Genomic DNA, 21882 nt, shown 5'->3' on the forward strand with positions numbered 1-21882 from the left:
AATAATTGATATATTTTTATTTATATATATATTATGGATTAAGTTGAATTAGGTTTTCTTGAATTTTACTGCTTTGATTTTTTCAAATAATGTTAATATGGACATATTATAATTTTTTCGTTTTACAAAAAGTTAATTACCAAATTTATAAATATTATCTGCACTTATTTATAATTATTCTTATTTACCCAATGCCAAATGTAATAATAACTATTGTTAAATGTTATATTAAATATTATTTTAAATAAATTTGCAACAAGTCCTTGTTATTAGATAAACGTATATTGGAATTTCTCATTCAAGCTAGCTAGTTGACAACTTGACAATTATTTATTGACAACTGACAGTTGACAGTTTGTAAAGTGAATCTGACTGAATTCTCACGCAACGAAGATGTTTTTCATTACAATTCGAGAATCGTTGAAATGTATTGTTCACCTCATGCAGTCCTTTAGTTGCGATTAATCGATTAAAAATGTATATATAGAGCAGAAATTAATTTTTGTGCTACGTAAATATTTTTTTTAATTAGCTTATTTTGACTTATACTTCTAAAAAGCGTCAATCTTGCGACAATCGTAATGGGTTAATTCATCGCGTTGGTTAATGGCAAACACTGTAAACAAATCATGGCTAGCTATTTAAATATGTGAGTCAGAGATGCATTTAACACATTTCGGTATTGGTTCATTATATAGTGTCAAGGAGAGACTGTGACTACTTTGTTATCTGGAATCTATTATCTTGCTGCGGAGTTTAAATCGCAATCCGTAGAATATAATTGTGAGTAAATTATTTAATAATTTATTTATTTAATGGACCAGAACAGTGTAAGTAGATAAAAAAATGAACTTAACTACTTTATATGCTTATTAAATAATTAATAAATGTTATATCCATTAAGTAAGTTTGAGTTAATATTCCCCCAAATGCGATACAACTATAACAATAATTTATTTAAGTCATATTCACACATTTCAATAGCAATGATATCTTGCTACAGTTAACCATGGCTTCTCCACAAAACCAGCACCCTCAAAGTATGGGATCGACAAATGTCATATTCCGAACTGATATACGCTTTGATTCAAGTTACCTGAAGACCACACCGGGAATTTTTAAAGCAACTGCTATTGTAAGTATTACTTTCATATATGTAAACAAGTTGTTAAAAACAAATTGTATCTTTCACCTTTATAATCTATCTATCTATAAATCTCTGCATTTGTTTATGTAACTGAACTCCTCCAAAATGTCTGTGTCTGTTTGAGTAGGTCCCTGGGTGGCTTAGATTGGACCTGATAGGTGGTGCAGCAAGGGGGGTAGTAAATAAAATTCTTATTTCAACTGGACAAAGTTGGGATGGGCAGCTTGTACGATATTTAATAACTTTAAGGAAAATAACAATTAATTAGTCATCCTAATATAATAAAAAATATTTATTTAACAATTAATTTATAAGTTTCAAAAATAGTATGTCTGCTATGAATACTTAAAGATATTTCTTCCAGAATTGTAACAAAAGGGAAATACTAGTTAATTAAAAGGTTTGCAATATTTAAATTACAACAGTTAGGTGTATCTTAAGTTAAATAGTTTAAAAAAAATCTTTTTTTTTGCATATTTTTGCATATACATAATATCATAGATTATTCAAGCTCTTCAATGTTTTTGTGGCTTTTGTTCTCTTGTGATCGGAATAGACTGTATACAGATCCCGATTTTCCCTTTCAATGGACTGTTGTAAAATTGCTATCCGTGATTCTGAATCATAAAATACATTGCTTGGAACCCCAAACTAGGATAATCCATTGATTGGAAAGCATAATGCAACAGATTATCTTCCTTTGTTTTTATTAATACTTCCACTTTTAACATTGTATTTATGTAATTAAGGGTACAAGGGACATAACATGTTAGTTCAAGGTTGATGGCGACGTACGGCATTCCGTACGGAATGGCATAATATCTCTTACGGCATTAATGTCTATTGACCACTTCCTATCAGGAGGCCCAGTATCCACCTTGAAAAAAAGTTAGTCATACGTCATCAGAATAATAAAATGATGGCTTTTAATAATATTGTAAATTTAAAAAGGGTTTGTTAATTTCTTTTTAATTAATGAACTCGTTTTAACCTTTGCTACAGGTCCTCAACCTTCTCGGCTTCATTTGCATACAATCATCAGCGTTCTGGTCGAATGGACGAGGCGTGTACTTCAACGTTGTCGCACATTTGGGTCTCTGGTTCACCGGTATCTTGCTCGTGATGTATCTTTTCCACGTGGTTGAGAAATACCACAACTTCATGTGGCTGAAGGTTGAGATGATCGCGTGCGGGATAATCTCATTCCTGTATTTGATAGCGTCTACTATCGTAGTTGCTTTTGGATCGGCCGCGTATTCCGCTGCTGGGGTGAGTTTATAGTTATACTACTTTATAAACTAATAGATTAACTTTTTTACTCTTATACAATACAAATATGCACACACCAATAAAAAATCCTTATACGCTGGCTCGTCTGTACTTTGAAATAAGCCGAAGACCTCTGGCGTTCATATTTAGGGTGCAGCATTTCCTTTTACGGGTATGAAATTGAAGTATATTGTTCGGAATTAGTAAAAAATAGTAAAATACTTCATGTCTAAATATCATTACCTTTGATTAGTTTACTATATTCATAGTATTCCATACTTAGTTTATTCTTAAAATAAAGCCCTTTAAAATACATACAAACTATTATCTAGGAAAAATTCATCATCCATTAATCAATCGTAACTAAAATCAGATAAACGAGAAAAATATATTGTACTAGCTGCCCATCGCGCCTTCGTCCGTGAAATAATGTTATTTACTTCCCCATCGCAGCACCAGCTCAACTCTAATGCACGTAAAATGTTTCATCGAAATCGGTGCAAGCATTTATACGTATCTGCCGTAACAATTATACGTGGCCCCCGGGCCACTATAATAATCGGGCCCGTATAATTTTTAAATTGGGTCCATTTAAACCACAAGGACCGTTTCCAAAATATTCAGAAAGTAACCGACCAGTGGCGTAGCTAGTTGGGTAAGGGCCCCGGTGCATAGAAAAAGAATCGGGCCCTCGCCCCCTCTTTAACGTATATAGGCATTCAAAATTATAGATAGTAATAAGAATGGGATACTGGATACAGTGAGTTGAACATATCATTAGTAAGTTAAATTTATACTTCACCTCTATTCAAAGCTCTTTTCATAGCTTAGGTTAGAGGGCCCCCAGAGCTCAGGGGCCCTGGTACACTGCACCACCTGGCCCTACGATAGCTACGCCACTGTAACCGACCACTTTCGGTCTTCTATTATTCATATTTAAATAAGGCAGGCATAAAAAATCCAAAACCATGGTTATGTTATTCTGATGTTTTAAACAAACCGTATTGCCAGTTATGTTGCTTATTAGTAGATCGTCAAAGCAAATCGTACTCCTCTGCATGGGTTAAAGGTGTATCCATTAAAAGCAATTTTACGCAAACTACACTTTACCATGAAAAAATCTTTTGTAAACAATCTTTACTCTTCCTAATGGACCCCAACAAAATTTTATACGAGGCCCCGCCAATGGACGCTATGCTTCTGGTCCAGTTACAAATAAAAGTGTAAAAGATTTATGTATATAACGATTGCGCGCCACTCTTACCTGTAATGATACAATACTGAACTATTTAAATACAATTCCAATATAAATTTTATTTCCCTAATCGATTTAAAGTGCGCCATTTATTTGCCATCTGCCTAGGGTGAAGATTATTCGGATCAGTGTTGCAACTTCAAGTACAAATATATTAATTTGTATGACGAAATAATTTAATATTTTATATGAAGTGCTTGCTTTTCTTTGCTATAGATTAGTTTGTGAATTAAATTGTTTTGAATCGTCGTTGTACCAAATTTAAGTTACAATGGACCATTCATACAATGTTGTTTAACATGTGCGTCACTGTATAACTAAATGAGTATTTTTTATTAATCATTACTTAATGCATGTAATATTAAATTCTATAAATAATACTATGACAGTAATGTGTGACGTAATAAACCTTGAGAACGTTTTAACGCCTTCGTCAACTTTGTCTTTTATATGAAAAGTACCCGGGCGACCGAGCGTTGCTCATTTGTAATATGTAAATATGTATGTAGGTACACAGGAACTGCTTATTAAATATTATACGGGTACAAAATTTATTTTGTTACATTTGAATTGTTGTTATATTTTAGAGAATCGAAGTACCACAATCCTACCCAAAAAACCGAATACCTTTCTCTAAATATAAAAAGGTAATTGTTACCTTTTTAAATTAAAAAATAGCGTTTATAATACGATATACACTCATTTAGAAAAAAATATTGGTAATTTGAATAAAACGTTTTATTCAAATTTTCTTTGTGATTAGTTAGAAAACACACGCCATATTTATTTTCCTCCCATCTAATCTCTTTTTAGGGTTCAGTACCTACCCAAAGGGAAAACGGACCCTATTACTAAGACGCTGTCCGTCCGTCCGTTCGTATGTCCGTCTATAGTCTATACTTCTGACACCAGGCGTTTGTATCTCATGAACCGTGATAGACGCTATCACGGTTCATTGAGATACTATAACAACAAATACTAAAAACCAGAATAAAATAAATATTTACAGGATACCCACCCATAAAACAGATGATTTTTTTGCCGTTTGTATAGATAATGGTCGGAAACCTTCGTGCGCGAGTAGGTACTACTCGCACTTCTGTTTTCTAAACTCTTCACCCTTTCCCACTATAATATCTAAAGTTGGAGCATAAGTCGATTAACAATACCAAAGTTCGATTCATTTAGACTTAAATAAATATCTCGAAATATAAAGTAATTAATTTTCTAAATTAAAGTACATAATATAAATGATTATAATTTACTTACAAAATGATGCTGAAATCTTACTGCCTATTGTATGTAATATATTTAAATATATTTTTAATAAAACGAAAACGATTGAACAATGATGTAACGAATGTTGATTCACTTACGTCACTCCTACCTAAACATTACCGCCGTCATAAATCAACGAACGTCTAAAAGTGAAAGTAATGCGTATTGATTCATATTAATTTAACTGATCTTTGTTTACGAACTACATTAAATACGTTAATTATAATTATTTATAAAGATTTACATAAATATGAGTTTTTAAATTAAAACAAACTTAAGCTTAGGCCACACTAGTTGTTCGTCGGGACTCAGACAGTAATTTTTTTGTGGTTTTTTTATGAATACATCTCTAGTGCTTTAGTGTCAAATTTTATATCGCTATATTCTGTGGTTTAATCGTGATAAGATAAAAGACAAATCGCCGCAACATCTGAATTTATTTTAATGTTGTTAATTTTATTCTTATTATTAAAACATCGTGCCCGCACTTGTCCGAATAAATTTCTACGTAAGAGAAAAGTCAAACAAACAACATTTGAGAGCAAATTTTGGAAGTAAAATTAAAGTGGAAATAATAGTTAATTAGTGTAATAGTGTTGTATTATAAATCGAGGTATAATAATCATAAACTCCTAGTAGTGTCCAATAAAATATTATTTTATATTTTCAGTTCTTTGGTTACCTGGCGATGGTTCTATACGGCTTCGACGCATTTCTGAAAGGTCGGGCCATAAAGGCTGGGGAGCTCGCACAGGGCTCTTTCGTGCTCACCAAACAGACACATGTCACCACTCCACCTGCGCTGCCCTAACACGTGACGTCACCACGGTATGACCACTACTCAAACACCAGATGCTCAAACACGTAGCAATTGATACTAAGATCAAACTGTAATTTTTTTGTTAAAAATGTTCTTTGTAATTCTACGTAATTTGTAAATATAATGAATTTTAATTTACGAATTTCAAAGGCAAAAGTTAATAGACACGCCCGTTCTACCTTAGACAATAGTTACCATCGGGTATAATTGTATTCAAGCGTATGTCTATTCCAAATTTAAAGTTAAAAAAAAAAACATTAAGCCCTCCATATCAATTAGAAGTTTCTAAAAATGTGAAATTACACCTTTTTCCATCTAATTATTTCGTTGCAATTATTTATTTTTATATTATTAGTGTAATTTAAGTGTAATATGTAAGTTATACTTAACTAAGATTTTTATCGTTTGTATGTTTTTACATGTAAGAAGTACATATTTCTTTAAAACTTTCTATTTAATTATATAAACTTTTCGTTATTTAACATCTCTTAACTTACTTTTACTTAAAATGTATACTGAAAGTGTTTTGATCAAGTATAGTGGAGTGTTTCCATGTGAGTAAATAAGTAAGTAATTGACAATATCTATGTTTGTAATTTTGCAGATAATCACTAACAATTATACAACAGTGTATACATTTCTACTGACAGTTTAATGTCAGTGCAGATTTGATATCATCCATTTATTTTGCGAAGACGCAACTTTGTATACTTATAAGATGTGTCACAGACTATTTTTTTAAATACTTTACAGAATTTCAGCATTTAATTTTGTATTACTATATTTTATCATCTATTTAATTCTTTTTTTTTTCTGATAAATATTTTTTTCTAGTCTTCCAAGTAAGATATATAATTATATGCACCGAAATTAGAAAAACTATAAACCTGCGGTCGCAATGAGATAAGTATGATGTAGGATGATCGTTTTTTAAATGATTTATGTAAATAATATTTTGTACACACAATATTCTTAAAGGTATTTAATATCGTTATAATAGCAAAAAATATATCGTAAAGCAATTAATGTATTTGATTTGTTTTATATATATTTTGAATAATGTTTAATTCGGAAAAATATCATTTATTACATATTTTGTAATAGCAATACCAGCCTACTAAGTGCTACCCACTACAAACTAGTTTTTTTTTTTTTGTATTGAGGTCATAAATGTATTAATTTTATATATAATGAAAAGCAAAGATTAGTTTTAAGAATAAGTAATTTAATGTGTCTTTAAATTAAACCCACCCATTGTTTGATATATTTGCACTCAAAATAATCTTTAACATGCCACACTATGTATTGTTTATGGTTGAAAGAAAAGAATGTTGCTTGCACATGATATAAGGTAATGAAATGAGTTGGTCTTGCCAGAAATTCTGATGACCAGATAATCCAATTTACAGTGTCTGCACATAATGTACTTAATTATAAGCATATGAGTTAACGGCCTTACATAAATAAGGGTGATTAGTTAAACAGTGCTGTCTTTTTAAAGTTATACTTCTTTTAGCGCGTTATAAAATAAGATGAAATGGATATTTTGCGATGCACAGAAATATGATTTAGTTGCTCATTGAACCGCCAATTAAGTCAAGTCAAGTAGCTCGAAATAGGCAACTTCGCACCTTATGTTTATTTACAAATTTAAATTATGACCGTTTAAATTTGTAAGTGAGTCTTATACTAGTGATTATTAGAGACAAAATTATATTTATCATATGAATAATTATTATTTCATTAAAATTAATTATTTGCCTCCAATTAAAAATATTTATTTAATTTTGATATAGAAGTAGAACTTGTCACATGCGTACATAAGTACGTAAATGTTACCCTTTTTTTAAATGTCAAATCAATAAGGACAAAAAGGGAGGTGGTTAACTAATCACACTAAACAGTGTGTAGGCTATCAGTGTTGAACGCTAAACTTTGTTACTGTTAACAAATATAGTATAGGAAATTTGTACACATATATTCGCATATAAATTTTAATCTTGTATAAATAAATGTAATTATTTAAGATATTATCTCCGTCCTCAGCATCACTTGCTCACGCTTGTGTCAAATGTTCAATGTATTTTTCTAATTACGCTTAATATTTTAAAAGCAATGTATTGTATTTAATTTATATAAATGATGATTCGAAGCTTAGGGCTATAAATGTCGTTATTAGGATTTATCATATAATGAGGTATAGTATAAGTCCAGTCAATACGTCGGAAAAATGGCATATACATGCAATTGATCCAAGAAGGATTCTCAAGAACGAAGGAAGACGGATACTGTGTCTTTTTTATGACGCCAAATATTTTTCAACAAAAGGTTTTATAAGAAGCACGAAATTACATCGCAGGTATTAACATGCTTTTTCTAGATTGTGTTGATGTATCACAAAAAAGACGGCGAAAAACAATCACTTACTTTTGTACTTCTTCATTCGATATCTCAACAATGATTAACGATAAGTAAAAAATGTATATGGCCTACATTTTAGAGCTTAATAAAAGCCACGAAAAGGTATAAAAATCCAATCATCGTATTATGACGGAAGTTGAGTTATCGCGGTATAACAAAAAATACCATCTATTTAAAAATGGCGGAGATATTTGGGTCGACAATTTCAATGTTTAAAGCATTAAAGCTATATTCTATATATATTGACTAACTGACAGTTAACATTCGTGGAAATTGCATTTTAAAATGCTTATATTGACTGGACTATATTTTTTATTGAGGGGTTTGTAAAAAAATCAATAAGTTTTTGAGATTTATAAACGATGTATAAAATATAATATTGGAGTACACAAACAGCAATGTAAGAAAAATGTCATGTAGGCCTGTGCAACATGCCAAATTTATAGGTAGTTATTTATTAGTTTGTTAAATAAAACTATTTGTAATTTTGTTGCTGTTTTATTAAGTGTTAACAATGATATATATTTATTAAGAAACAGGTAAGTTTACAATGATTTATGATATAAAAACTTATGAATATGTCATACTGTACTATACACAATTTGTCGCTGCGGGTGCGACCTCCAAGTGTATCGGAGCATCGGTCCTACTCGCACTTCCATGTCTTATGGCAACGTATAGTGTATTCCGGATTCCTATCAATGAATGAGCAAAGATAAAGTACTCGTACTTATAGTAATATTATTTCAAGCAGCAAAAGGGATCGCAACTTATGTGTAGATCATTCGACTTAAAACAATTATATAATCCCCCTATTTATATAACTATTAACCTATGAGTAAGGAGACTCATCCATTAAGTCAGACGCACACTAAAATATATTTTCAACACGAGCCACTGAATACTAATGAACGCCCAGGCTAGTCTTAAGCCAGGGCGCAGCAGACTATAGTCGAACCTTGGATCTAAAAAACCTTTTTTGGGGTGAATGCTATGAATTTAACGTGGAGGCGCGCGTCATCATGTTTGTATAGATCTATACCATGCTGCAATGGATTAGATGATTCATTTATTACCGTAGTAAGCGTATGAGCGTGAACTACACACGGGATTGTTTTATCGATAGCGTGTTGAAGACTATCACATCACTACGACAAACCAATTAAATCCTTACATACAGCGACAAAATGCGTTTTATATAACTAATGCATATGAGGATATCAAATATTTGTAAAATTCTGAAAATTAATGAATTCTTTTTAGATTGTCTCTTAACGACTATTGATTTGGTACAATTCTTTTATAAATATTTCTAACAATTGAATTTTATTTCTAAGAATTCAGAAAAAAATATAAAAAGAAACAATGATTATACAATAATAATATTAAGTAAAAATGGTGGTCTAGCAGAAACCAACATATAATATTATTTTTAAGTATCAATGCTTAAAATGTAAACATATTCAAATACTGTAATAAAGTTTAAAGTCCCTCAAAAATACCTATTAGTTATAAAAGACATTTAAAAAGCAAAATAAAGTTATAAAGTAATCTTAACATCTAAATGTGGTCTGTTCTTACTACTAAATGAACAAGAGTTCAAATTAATTATAAAAATTCTGGGTTCACTTGTTATTTTACTGAGAAATGCTTATCATTTCCAGTATCTCTTTTCTCTTTATATTAGTAAGTGAAGCCTGAATAATTATAAGTATTACTTATTCTCATAAATAATTGACAAGATAATCGTTAAGGCACAAATGGCTGTATAGCATATAACTAGGATACATATATGTTTAAAAAATTCAGTACATTTTTTATTTCTAAATAGAAGATTTAAAATGTTAAGGTGGGTTCAATGAAGACTGCCTTTTAAAAGAAAGTGACCCACTTTTATATAGTATTTAAAGAATTATTTTTCACATCAATTTTATATCTATTATATACTTAAGTAGCGTATGCCATAGAACATACGTATGTATGTACTTTGGCATAGTGTGAAATTAAAAGATTAACCATAATTCTTAATTCATTGAAGCTATGCTCTTTGAATATATGTAAGTATAAAAATATTGTATGTAAATGAATTTTTAAAATTGAACATTTTGATAAATAGTTGCCATACAAAATAAGGCTATATTAATATTAAGTATTCCTATAACTAAAATCTAAAAAAAAATGTGCATTAAATACACAACCTTGGTCTATAGAATACTTAATAAAGAGTCAAAACACTTAACATTATGTAGGTACAATGATTTCACGTCATTTTCCTGCAGGGAAACCTGATAAGCATCAATTCACTGCTTGCTTTATTAGTTGAGTAAAAAATCTTGTAATTTATACAAGTCCAAATAAAACATTTTTGACAAAAATGTAATAGTTAGACTAAAATGTATGATATAAATCTAATTCATAGCTTATAACACTCAGGAATAATGTAGCTTTTGACAAGTGAAAAGCTACATTACTACTAGAAACAAAATGTATATTTAGCTCCCGATATAACTCCCTACATACAAACAAACAAATTTTACCTTTTGATAATGTTAGTATTGATGGATAGCTCTGAGGTTGATTGGTTATATAAATTCTCATTCTTCAGAATATTTAGAGTTAATATAAGCTTGGCCATCATACAGTGGTTTATTCATGGAATTTGTCTGTTTCACAATCATTTAAACAAATTCTCTCATAAAAATACTTTATATGAAGTTCCTCTACAATCAGTTTTCACTGCAGGGTGACGATAATATCTTACTAACTATAAAAGTTTACCAAACATTTTAGTGTTGTGATTTAGTGTAATAATCTGTCATTGTGGTGGCAATCCTCTTTTCCATCCCTTGTATTTTAAATAAGCATCAAAGCCATATGCTATGATGGCACATAAGCCAAAGAACTGAAAAAAAATAGATAATTAGTATAATTTAAAATATTAACACATGATATTACTTAAATTCTTCTAGAGTTTCACAAGGAAGCAAGCCCAACTTGATGCAAGAGATAAGATCTTCAGACTGTGGCAGTGCTGCCCATAAGCCATAACTATTATAGCACCAATGTCTATTGTGTTGCAATTTAAAATCATGTAGTTCATTGTCTCTGCTATCAATACATAATAATAATATACAGCAATAAAAATCTTACCCCAACAGCATACCCGACACTTTCTCCAAGTGTTGTTGCAAATATAGATGTACCAATGTATGACAATGACATCGCTGAACAGTAGAAGAACTCCAACTTGTGCCACGGCCAGCGATCATACTTCTCCACAAAGTGAAATGTATACATGAGGAACAGGAATGCAGTGATAATATTTCCCACCCAGTATAAAATATTGTAAAATATCGCTGACAACCATGCCCAGGATATCTTTATGCAAATAAAACCGACGATATTGCATACCTTAAAATAAAAAATAAATCTTCTGAAAAAATTACTTATGATGAACAGTAAATTAAGCTTCTGTGATATCATACATACCAGTTCCACTATTTTCAGGATTCCGGGCATTGTCTTCCAATAGCCCTTATCAAACCTTAAAACTTTTCGGGGAGGCGGAGGTTCAGCGGCAACTGGTGTGCCATGGGCAAAGTGATCAAACATTGTGGTTGAGAAGTAAAATCGATTTCTATAATATTAACAAGTACGTTGAGACTCGAGCCTTATAGAAAAGTGCAATTATTAATTTATAACTCCCAATAAATAGCTTAAATCAATTTATATCAATGCAATAGATATTGGATAGATAAGGCACATTAATCTATTGATTTAAAACAAATTTGCAAGTATTGCGAAAGTTTTCCGTTTCAATTGTTAAAGCATAAAATTACAATTTACAACAACAAATATTTGGAAGGATTTCCTTTATTATTTTCCTGTAGTCTCTTATCAAAATAAAATAATCTATAGCTATTTTTATTATCTGCAAAATACAATGTAGGTACGTTTTTCTTATTTTTTATATATTTTTTATGTACTCCAAGAGATACATACTACGAGATTGATTGATAATTAGATAAGTGATATGTTTAATAAAGTTAAATGTATTTACTCTGTGGTGTGCGTTTAATAACAGACGTAACAGTTGCTTAACAAAATAATTTTACGACGTATGGCTGCACGGTCTTTTACTTATATATAAATCCTAAAAACTAAATAAAAAATAAACACTAATAAAAAATCAAGATGAAGTTACAAAATTATGAAATTTTTGTATACAACTTAATCTAAATCCAAACAACTTTTGGTCGATGAATTATCAAAAAATGCTGTGACACTTGCTAAAAGAACGAACTTTCATTAAAAAAATTCAACCTTCATTTGATCCTTATAGGAGATAAATTTTGAAAAATTCCATCTTAGTTTTCACGTTTCATAAGAAATTCGAGTACAAAACTTCGACTGTGCGTTATATGACAAGTTGTAGTTTAAGATTATACCTGTTAGAATTTAGAGAATTTTATTAGAATTTACAATTTGATACAGAATTTATAAGTTTTGAGTTTGAGTTCGAAACTTATATGTATTTATTTAATGTTGAAAAGTCTGATATTATTACGTACTTCCTTAGGTTTAAAGTGTTTTTTTTTTTGGTTCATAGGTATATTTAATTATTTCATTTTTTAACTAAAGATGGGGCTGTATTATGTAGTCTCTTTGACTTTACTAATTTTAAGCAATAAAAATAAATGAATAAACAGAAAAAAATGACATATGTGATGTGACATTTAAAAAGTCTTCGGTCGAAAGAGCTGAGAAGGAAAATAGAAAATTGTAATAAAAATAAACATTCAGAATCCGTGTAACGTGTTTTGTGTGGTTTTGATGAAATTGAGTCATTTGATATTCATACAATAATTTCCGTGCTTTCATATAAGTGGTTAATTGAATAGTTATTTACGCCGGCTCTCATAGATTGCTTGTTGTAAATAATAATACATAAATTGCAAATAATAGTTTGCATGTAATGGGAGATAGCGACTGGAGACCTTTTATTTATGGCGGCCTCGCGTCTATCGTCGCCGAGTTCGGTTAGTCCCTATTTCTAACCTCTAATGCTTTCTGGTTGCAGACTGTTATTCTCTAGTTAATAAGTTAAAATAATGACGATAAAGTTTTCAGTTTTTCATAAGACATGTTATGCATTATTCTCTGGTCACTGAAGTTCTTGTCGGTATCAGGTACATTCCCCATTGACACAACAAAAACTCGTCTGCAAATCCAGGGTCAGAAGATAGACCCTCGGCATGTCGAGCTACGTTACACTGGCATGGTGGACTGTTTCGTGAAAACTTCCCAACAGGAGGGCATAAAGGCACTGTATTGTGGGTAAGATATTCAATTCTATATAAGTTCTTTATTCAGTTTTGTAACTAAAATAGTAATACTGAATGATTAATATGTGAAAATTTGGCAATTAAAGACATGGTTCATATTCATAATAATGATAATTTCCATAGTATGCCCATGGGCGGTGATCCTTTCATAAACAAGTGTCATAATGTCCTTTTCGACACATCAACGATATATATATGTATATAGTTGAAGTGTCCACCTACATATTATTAATGTATAGGATAGTGTCATAAATATATTTTTTAACATAAAACAAATAGAGTTCGATATTGATTGGAGGTGATGTAACTCATAAGATGAATATATAATTGTTTATAATATTAGTGTTTCTAGTTTACTAGTCTTATCTCTACATTTCATCAGCTTACGATGTTTTTCTACATCACAATCACTGGAACAATAAAACGCAATTAAATTGTTATTAATGTAAACATCATTAAGTCACTACATCATTTATGTGTTTTTATTGTTACCGTGTAAGCATTGCTTGGGTTTTTAAACTTTATTATTTATATTCAACTCTCTGAAGGCTTATGGAAGCCTTATACGAAATATATTTATATATTGTATAAGGTTTAATTTTGCTTGACAGGTTTTGTGAAAGCCCAACTGGGTAGCTCCACCTAAATCAGCTATTCCAGGTTTAAAGATTAAGTGAACCTATGTAACTACAGGTACAAGGTACATAACATCTTTGTTCCCAAGTTGGTAGTACATTGACAATGTGCTAAATGGGTCAAATTTCTTACGTGGGTCAATGCTTATGGGTGACACTCTCCAATTGTCCAGTTGTCTTATTATTTAGTTTACTAATACCACTAGTATTCATGTCACTAAAATTCTTAGTGGTAGAGTGAAACTGATATCAGTGCTCATCTCGACTTGGGTCATTAAAAATGAAGGATTTAGATATCATTTCAGCCTCTAATCCAACACAATTAAAGTGTTTACAATTAATAGTACTGACTATTAAAAATAATTTATTTTCTTTAGGATTTTATCTTGGTTATGTTGTTGTTATTTTTTTCTTAACAAAGAATAAACTGTAATTTGTCTAGCTAAAAGCAAACAATTGCTTACGAATGACCGGTATACATTATCTGGTAACCAGAATCTGGCCGGCGGTGCTCCGGCAGGCCACGTACGGCACCATAAAGTTCGGCACGTACTACTCGCTGAAGCAGGCGCTGGCGGCGCGGCGCGCGGACGGCGGCTCCAAGGAGCACCTGCCCACCAACACGTTCTGCGCGGCCTTCGCCGGCGGGCTGTCCAGCGCCATCGCCAACCCCACCGACGTGCTGAAAGTTCGCATGCAGGTACTGCCCTGTGTGGGGACGCGGCACTCGTACAACTCATTAGGTTCAATTCTTCAAGTGATTTTACGTCAACAAAAAACAAAAACTAAAATAAAAAACTTAAGTCACCGAATTGGTGTACATATATCGTTATAGTTCTAGACAGAAATTCTTATCAAATTTCTAAGATGCTGTGTTATATATAGCATATCTGTGTATTTATACACATATTAAAATTGGAGTGCCTGTTTCTAATATTAAAATACTAGATTTCGAATCAGAATAGTATATGTATGTATACACGGTGTATAAACCAAAATAAAATTTATTTTTTCAATTTGATATAAACTAATAATAAAGGTAGGAAGCATTCCTGAGCAAAAGAAAACAAAATAAAATTTGCTTGACCTTAAAGAATGACAATGAAAATGGCAGATGGTAGCCGAATGTAATAGGTACGTATATACCTGTATAGAAAAAGTTGTTACTAATGACCTGAAAAAAGATAAAAGAAACGAATTGATTCAAGGTTTTTTTAATTGTTATTCTGTTGCCAAGTTACATAGAAACCTAAATACCTAATTACCTTTAAACTAAAAATAAATCAAAAACACAATTAGAGCGTTGAATGTACGTCACGAGATTGTATAGAAAAAGTGACGTCGTAATAAGTCTGAACAGAAACTACTAAAGCTGTTCTGAATTCTGTCCAAATTTAAACAGAATGTAATCACAGGCACAAAGGAAATGACATCTTAGTTCCCAAGGTTGGAAGCGCATAGGTGATGTAAGGAATGGTTAATATTTCTTACAGCGGCCTTGTCTATGGGCGGTGGTGACCACTTACCATCAGGTTGCCCATATGCTCGTCCGCCAACCAAGGCCATAAAAAAAATATTGCACTAGTTTGTAAACAAACTCATCTATGTAGCAAATTCAAAAAGAAAACATGAGAGGTCTTTTTGTGTCGGCTACAAATCGTATCGAAAACCTAGTGCGTGTACCACGTATAAAGAAGTTACCCCCATCTTGGGGAGTTAAGATATTATGTCCCTTGTGCCTCTGTAGTTACACTGTCTCATTCGATTTTGAAATCGGAACGCAATAATAATACTTAATATTTTTGTTTAGCGGTAGAACATCTGATGATTAGGTGGTACCTGCTTAGGAGGGTTTGAACAAAGTCCTACCACCAAGTAAATGCTTACGAGGATTTTTTCCGCAATACCTAGATGTTTATCTAACTATTCTGATGAAGAGTTAGTTGTCATCCATATATAATAACGTCGGTAATTAAAGTAGAGTAACTAAATAATGTCTTTATGTACAGATACTGCTTCATACAATTTCATTTTGTAAATATTAGTCATGAACTAGGCGATGTGTGTTTGTGCCAAGAGACATATATCATACATGCAATCTGACGTCAAAAAATAGTTTATTTCCAAGGACGCTGCGTATTTCTACTTATTTATTGTAATACTATGTTTTGTAAACATAGAATATATTGGCTAGTGTTCATTTGTTTATCCGTCGTCGTTATATCTATAATGTTCGGTATAAAATATTAGCTAGTTCAATAAACATGTTAAATATTATGAATGTAGTTAGATAATTCAGCTCCCTCGATATGAGGACATATATGATATCGTCTCATTAAAATGTAAATAGGCTTAAACGACGCAAGCGAATGTAGTTAATACTCCCTAGGGGGTCCGTGGTGGTGATATTTAAAATATCTTAAACAAACACGGCTCTCTTATCAGTTCGAATAACACGTCGCCGAGTATAGGGACGTCTATCACACCTGAATGAACGCAATCGGGCGGCAGGTGGGCGACGAGAAGCGCAGCCTGGTGCGCGGCTTCGCGGAGATGTACCGCGCGGAGGGCGCGCGCGGGCTGTGGCGCGGCGTGGGGCCCACGTCGCAGCGCGCCGCGCTCATCGCGGCCGTGGAGCTGCCCGTGTACGACGCCTGCAAGCGCCGCCTCACGCCGCCGCTGGGCGACGCGCCGCTCAACCACCTGCTGTCCAGCCTGCTCGCCAGCCTCGGCAGCGCCGTCGCCAGCACGCCGCTCGACGTCGTGCGGGTCAGTGCAACGCCCCGCCCCGCCGCCCCGCCCCGCCCCGCCCGCCCGCGCTCATGTGTTCACATCTCCTTTCAGACGCGACTGATGAACCAGAGGAAGACTAAGGACGGCGCGGCCGATTCCGGCGTGAGGATATACAGGGGGACGGTGGACTGCTTCGTGCAGGTGAGGCGGAGAGTTTTGGCCGTCATCGTCGTATGACGCGACGCTTGGCATTGCTGTGGGTTCATGAAAATACCACTGAAGATTACATCAATACATTTATCTCACTTTTAATAGAAATATTCGGGAATGTTATTTTAAAAAAAATCTGTAGTTTTTTTGTCGACGGTACCGAGAAATGTCATGGTAATTTAATACATCGCTCAGCAATTAACGAAAACATCGTGAGAAAACCTGCACGAGCCCGAAATTCATCAGATACTCTATTTTAACGGTGAGCCCGTGTGCAGACATAACGTCGTATTTCCCAAGGTTGGTTTATTTTTCCAACAATACAAACCTGAATTTGAAAATAAATGGCGACGAATGTTTTTATTGATTTTGGCTTGTCACATAAAATAATGAGTATTCTTTTAATTTCGCAGACGGTTCGGAACGAGGGCTTCCTGGCTCTGTACAAGGGCTTCGTGCCCACGTGGCTGCGGATGGGTCCGTGGAACATCATATTCTTCATCAGCTACGAGCAGCTCAAGCGATTGTACTGAGTAAACTGAAAGAGCCGCGACTAACAACGCGGAGCGCCGCCCACCGCGCACTCGACGGGGCGTGGTGGGTACAGTCACAATATTATCTTCACAATTACTTCTTTCTTCGGGACGGGCGGTTAGTTATTACATAATAAGTGTCGCCCTCTTAATGACAATTGTAAAAAATTCCCGAAATGTTTCGTACTGATGTAGCTTAAAAACTCAGGCGCATGCTTCAATAAAGAACTTTGAAAACGTCGAAATGTTTTATAATATCAATATGTATTGCCAGTGTGTAATTTATTTAATTAAAAATATTTCGTCATATATTAAAAATATGTATTTTTGTTTCAGATGTAACAATAACGCGCAGGTCTTTCGTAGCTGAATTCTAGTATTTATGTTGTCCAATGCTTTATATACCATTTAGCAGAATTAGAGGTTAGGTTATATGTTTAAAAATTAGTAATTAATATATTAATCTCAATAGTATCTCGACTCGGCTGTAATGGAACGCTTACACGCTATTTTCTTCCGACTTAGTATTTACAACTCAAATATTAGTTACAAGCAAAACCGTCGGCAGACGTCGTCTGTCCTTGATGTTGTATTGTATATGGTCTATTCCAACCACAGACAAGCCAAATGACGTTTGTCATCGAATGGACGCGATGTCATCGGCCGAGAGCTCGATTAATCTCCGATATTATGAGTCTGAGAAAAATGGCGTTTTGAACGCCGACGAATCTGCTATCGGAACTTTGGACGTTAAATTAATGTGAATATAATTAGTTAAGTGCAATAACGTGTATTATAAGTAAAGGGTATATTAATCGAGAACTGTTAGTAGTGCACAATAAAGCGGAGCTTATAGAAATGTCGCGTGAAAACGTAACTCTGCGGCGGCCTGCGGAACGAACTCTATAAAACGTACTGAAGGCTTTCAATTTGATTTAATTAGTATGAATATTAATTCAATTTAATTATAGTTAGTGCTTTCAGACGATGTTGTAGTATTTACGTGTCAAGCCAGATAATATTTACTGATGGTATGACTGAATGATACGACTGACCGACCGACTGACTGATTTACTACGAAATCTCTTCCTACTGATTTAACAACTTCGGATATTTCACCATGTACGCTTCTGAAGCTTCTCGGTGCTAGAGTAGCGTGATTTGGGGGTTCAAGTTTATGTAATAATAACTTTAATAACATATAATTGAACGATACAAGGGCTTGGCAGTCTTCAAGGACCGTTTTTAGAGTTTTTATTTACATCGTGAAATATAAATGTCTAATAAAGCCAGATCTGCCAGTTTGTCGCATACGGTAGGCGGAATGGTTTATTTTGAGTGAATAATGGACGCTACTGTTGCCTTTTTTATGGAGAAACTTTTGGTATTAAATATGCTTTTGATTAAGCGTGAGCTTTCATGCTAGTAGAATTTCTCCAGACTGTCCAAGCTAAAACAAACCCTTTGTATATTATTTAATAATCAAATTTATAAAATAGTATTTTACGAAAAAATATTTATGACGTCTGTTCATATATCGTGACGTGCATTAAGCTTCAGTTCTGGTTGGTGCGGCGGTAATAATAACATAGTCGATATCAACTTTTCGGTCTGTCGTGATCACTCTTGACATAAACGAGGCATTTATGCAAAATAAGATTTCATTTATTCGTCGTCGAATGTTGACAGGCCATCTTGTAACAAGTGTCATCGACGTGTTTTTAAGTCGACGACAGTCAAAGCTACGAATGAGGACGTAATGCCACATAGTCCTTCTCGTTTAACTCTGGTAATATTTTAAGACTAATAATAGTTTATGAGTAATAATTTACTTATTGAAAATTGCACGTCACAAATGACTTCCTATTAAAAAAAGTTGCCGTTTTTTTTCGGTTTTGTTTGCATAAATCATCCGTTTTAATTCGTTATTTATTTTTAAATGTTTGATTAACTTTTGACATTTTATATGATTGTATTGAAATTTTGTTTATTAGAGTAAGTTAAGTATAACCGTGAAACATATCATGCTAACGAGATTAAGGCACCAAGTGCATTTAGATGATGTTTCCTATTAATGTAAGGCAGGCGCTACACGAGAGATTCAAGCTAATATTTCGATGACTTCGTTTGCAGAGCTGGTGTAATCGAATCTGCCAGACGTGTGATTTATTTGAAATCATAGATCAAGTGTCTGGTGCTGTACAGTGGAAATTATTATCAGTATATCTTGTTTTTATCTTAAGCATTTAAAATATTAATAAAAATAAAATTGCGTGCTGCTATAACTAACAATAAAGGTAATGCCAAAAATCATTTGTTACTAGCATTTAAAAAAAATGCTTTTACCTTTTGTAGTTCTACGAGTGACTGCAGTGATAGTTATCTGTATTTATGGGACCTGTTGTTAGGAAAGAAGGAAAATAAAAGATGTAGATGTAATAACACAATTACTTCAATTTAAAACGTATTCGTGTCTAATCATTAATTTATATTATTTATTACAAATGCTAGGAAAATGGGACCTTTTAAATCTGTGTTCCATTACACGAAGTGTCAGAAAAACAATAAGAAATAATTTTAAGAAAATATATAAATAATGCTTGTATAATGAGAAGGTTGATACAAAAAAAGACGTTCAAAGTTTTACGAATAAGTACGCACTACTAACATTGCAATGTCTGTTTAAAGCTCAGTAACACAATCAAAATAATTAAATTTATATATATTAATTACTCCACGAATAAAACACGTCTCATCTTTTTCCAACGGTACGACGGTTAATTCTAATTAGCATTTCTTAAATACGACTTCTCATCATTCGCAATCATTTTGGTTACAATGTATCATAAATTAATGTAATATATAAACAAATTAACTAAATAGTTTTGCAAACGGTACTTTCACACGTCACTTGACATGTGACGCTCCATTCTAAAAGGTCTTGTCCTCGAAGCATTTGGTATGGACAGTATAACATTTAATATACTTAAGTATTTAAAATAAAACAATGTACGACTTTTGTTATTTGAATTTGGGAAGTGATTTTTGAATGGAAATTATACATTACTCTGTATCTTTAATGGCCTCCATAGTTTAAAATAACTTTGTTAATATACATTTAAATAATGTCCATTTAATACAACTTGAAAAACTCAAAATATTCTTCCCTAAATTAAATTAATCTACGTTCCTATTTCCTTAATTGTTTTAGATGATTTTTACCAGAAAATTTAATATTTAAATTGTTAATTTTAGTGTTTTCCTAATGTATATAATAAACTATTTTTGCTTAAGCGATCTGCCAATTTGTATTTAACATAAATAAGTATGTATTCTATGAGATCGGTTTTACGGTTTTTTTTTTTCTAACTGTACTGGATGTTTTAGAAATGTCGATTTACTTAGAACTGCGAATTTGAGCTTAAATATTCTGTATTTTGGAACTTGCTTCTCATATGCCTTTACTTTTTAAATGTATAAGTAGATCAGAGGCCAAATATTTTGTTATACTGTATTATTCATAATAACATTACAAGTACCATTGATAAAGTTTAGAAGCGTTTTCTTAAAATACCCTCAAATAATTGTCTATAATTAAGGTAATTTAGAAGACTCCGTGCTACTATAGTATAAGTATGTGTTATAAACACGCTGTAACTGTAAATGTGTGTAGGTACAAATTTAGCTAAATTTATAATCGAATAAATATTATTTTGGTGTTGATTTGTTTTGTTTTATTTATTGTTTTATATAGGTGTTAATAAAACCGTATGTTAGTTCATGGGCGTGAGTTTGAATGCTATGTCATACTATAATTTACCTTTACTCTGAATATTTATGGTATACAAACTTCGAGAGGCATTTGTTAAATGTATGTTCATTAATTATGTCTCAACTTATGTGTTTAGGTAGTTCACGAAGACGAGCGTGGGGTTCGGGAAGTTCAACCCAAGCGTTAGTCTTGAGTCGACCATGGCTCTATGTACATTACTAGTTTAATTCACGTTGCCGTGGAAATTAAGTCACCGGGAAAGTTGCTCTACTAAATTTTACGTTTTATGATTTATTTCCCGACATTGATCAAAATTTATCAAAATCAATTTATTTTTATTACTATGTCATTGTTAGATCGAAACGAAATCGTTATATGTTGATCTTTTACATTTTGTTAAGTTTAAAATTTAAATATAATCGATTTGAACAAATTATATCTACTAAATTTTTTTCATTAAATAT

General features: G+C 32.5%; 3 protein-coding genes across 3 annotated transcripts; 2 read left to right on the forward strand and 1 right to left on the reverse strand.

Annotated features, from left to right (window-relative positions):
* The first annotated feature begins 374 nt into the window (after positions 1–374).
* Positions 375–8679, forward strand: LOC125077409 (CKLF-like MARVEL transmembrane domain-containing protein 4). Its single transcript, XM_047689343.1, has 4 exons — positions 375–783; positions 1004–1135; positions 2150–2416; positions 5620–8679. Exons 2-4 carry the CDS (start codon positions 1010–1012, stop codon positions 5758–5760), a joined length of 534 nt encoding a protein of 177 aa, XP_047545299.1. The 5' UTR covers positions 375–783; positions 1004–1009; the 3' UTR covers positions 5761–8679.
* A 2131-nt stretch (positions 8680–10810) lies between these two features.
* LOC125077410 (proteolipid protein 2) lies at positions 10811–12226 on the reverse strand. The gene is made up of 3 exons (XM_047689344.1): positions 11680–12226; positions 11341–11601; positions 10811–11092 (listed from the first exon to the last, which is right to left on the reverse strand). The coding sequence occupies exons 1-3, from the start codon at positions 11800–11802 to the stop codon at positions 11006–11008; spliced, it is 471 nt and encodes a 156-aa protein (XP_047545300.1). The 5' UTR covers positions 11803–12226; the 3' UTR covers positions 10811–11005.
* A 680-nt stretch (positions 12227–12906) lies between these two features.
* LOC125077407 (mitochondrial uncoupling protein Bmcp) lies at positions 12907–21369 on the forward strand. Its single transcript, XM_047689341.1, has 7 exons — positions 12907–13229; positions 13380–13527; positions 14666–14870; positions 16682–16939; positions 17015–17104; positions 17527–17710; positions 17983–21369. The coding sequence occupies exons 1-6, from the start codon at positions 13166–13168 to the stop codon at positions 17644–17646; spliced, it is 885 nt and encodes a 294-aa protein (XP_047545297.1). The 5' UTR covers positions 12907–13165; the 3' UTR covers positions 17647–17710; positions 17983–21369.
* The last annotated feature ends 513 nt before the right edge of the window (positions 21370–21882 follow it).

This window comes from Vanessa atalanta, chromosome 3, assembly GCF_905147765.1.
Source record: "Vanessa atalanta chromosome 3, ilVanAtal1.2, whole genome shotgun sequence".
NCBI lineage: Eukaryota > Metazoa > Arthropoda > Insecta > Lepidoptera > Nymphalidae > Vanessa > Vanessa atalanta.

Coding starts and splice junctions, on each gene's coding strand:
- LOC125077410 (XM_047689344.1), bottom strand. CDS start 11,802: ATGTTTGATCACTTTGCCCATGGCACACCAGTTGCCGCTGAACCTCCG. Junction 11,602..11,679: donor TCCTGAAAATAGTGGAACTG/GTATGTATGATA, acceptor TTTTATTTTAAG/GTATGCAATATCGTCGGTTT. Junction 11,093..11,340: donor GTGTCGGGTATGCTGTTGGG/GTAAGATTTTTA, acceptor ATTTTTTTTCAG/TTCTTTGGCTTATGTGCCAT.
- LOC125077409 (XM_047689343.1), top strand. CDS start 1,010: ATGGCTTCTCCACAAAACCAGCACCCTCAAAGTATGGGATCGACAAAT. Junction 1,136..2,149: donor TTTTTAAAGCAACTGCTATT/GTAAGTATTACT, acceptor CCTTTGCTACAG/GTCCTCAACCTTCTCGGCTT. Junction 2,417..5,619: donor CCGCGTATTCCGCTGCTGGG/GTGAGTTTATAG, acceptor TTATATTTTCAG/TTCTTTGGTTACCTGGCGAT.
- LOC125077407 (XM_047689341.1), top strand. CDS start 13,166: ATGGGAGATAGCGACTGGAGACCTTTTATTTATGGCGGCCTCGCGTCT. Junction 13,528..14,665: donor ATAAAGGCACTGTATTGTGG/GTAAGATATTCA, acceptor TCTGGTAACCAG/AATCTGGCCGGCGGTGCTCC. Junction 16,940..17,014: donor CGCCGCTCGACGTCGTGCGG/GTCAGTGCAACG, acceptor ATCTCCTTTCAG/ACGCGACTGATGAACCAGAG.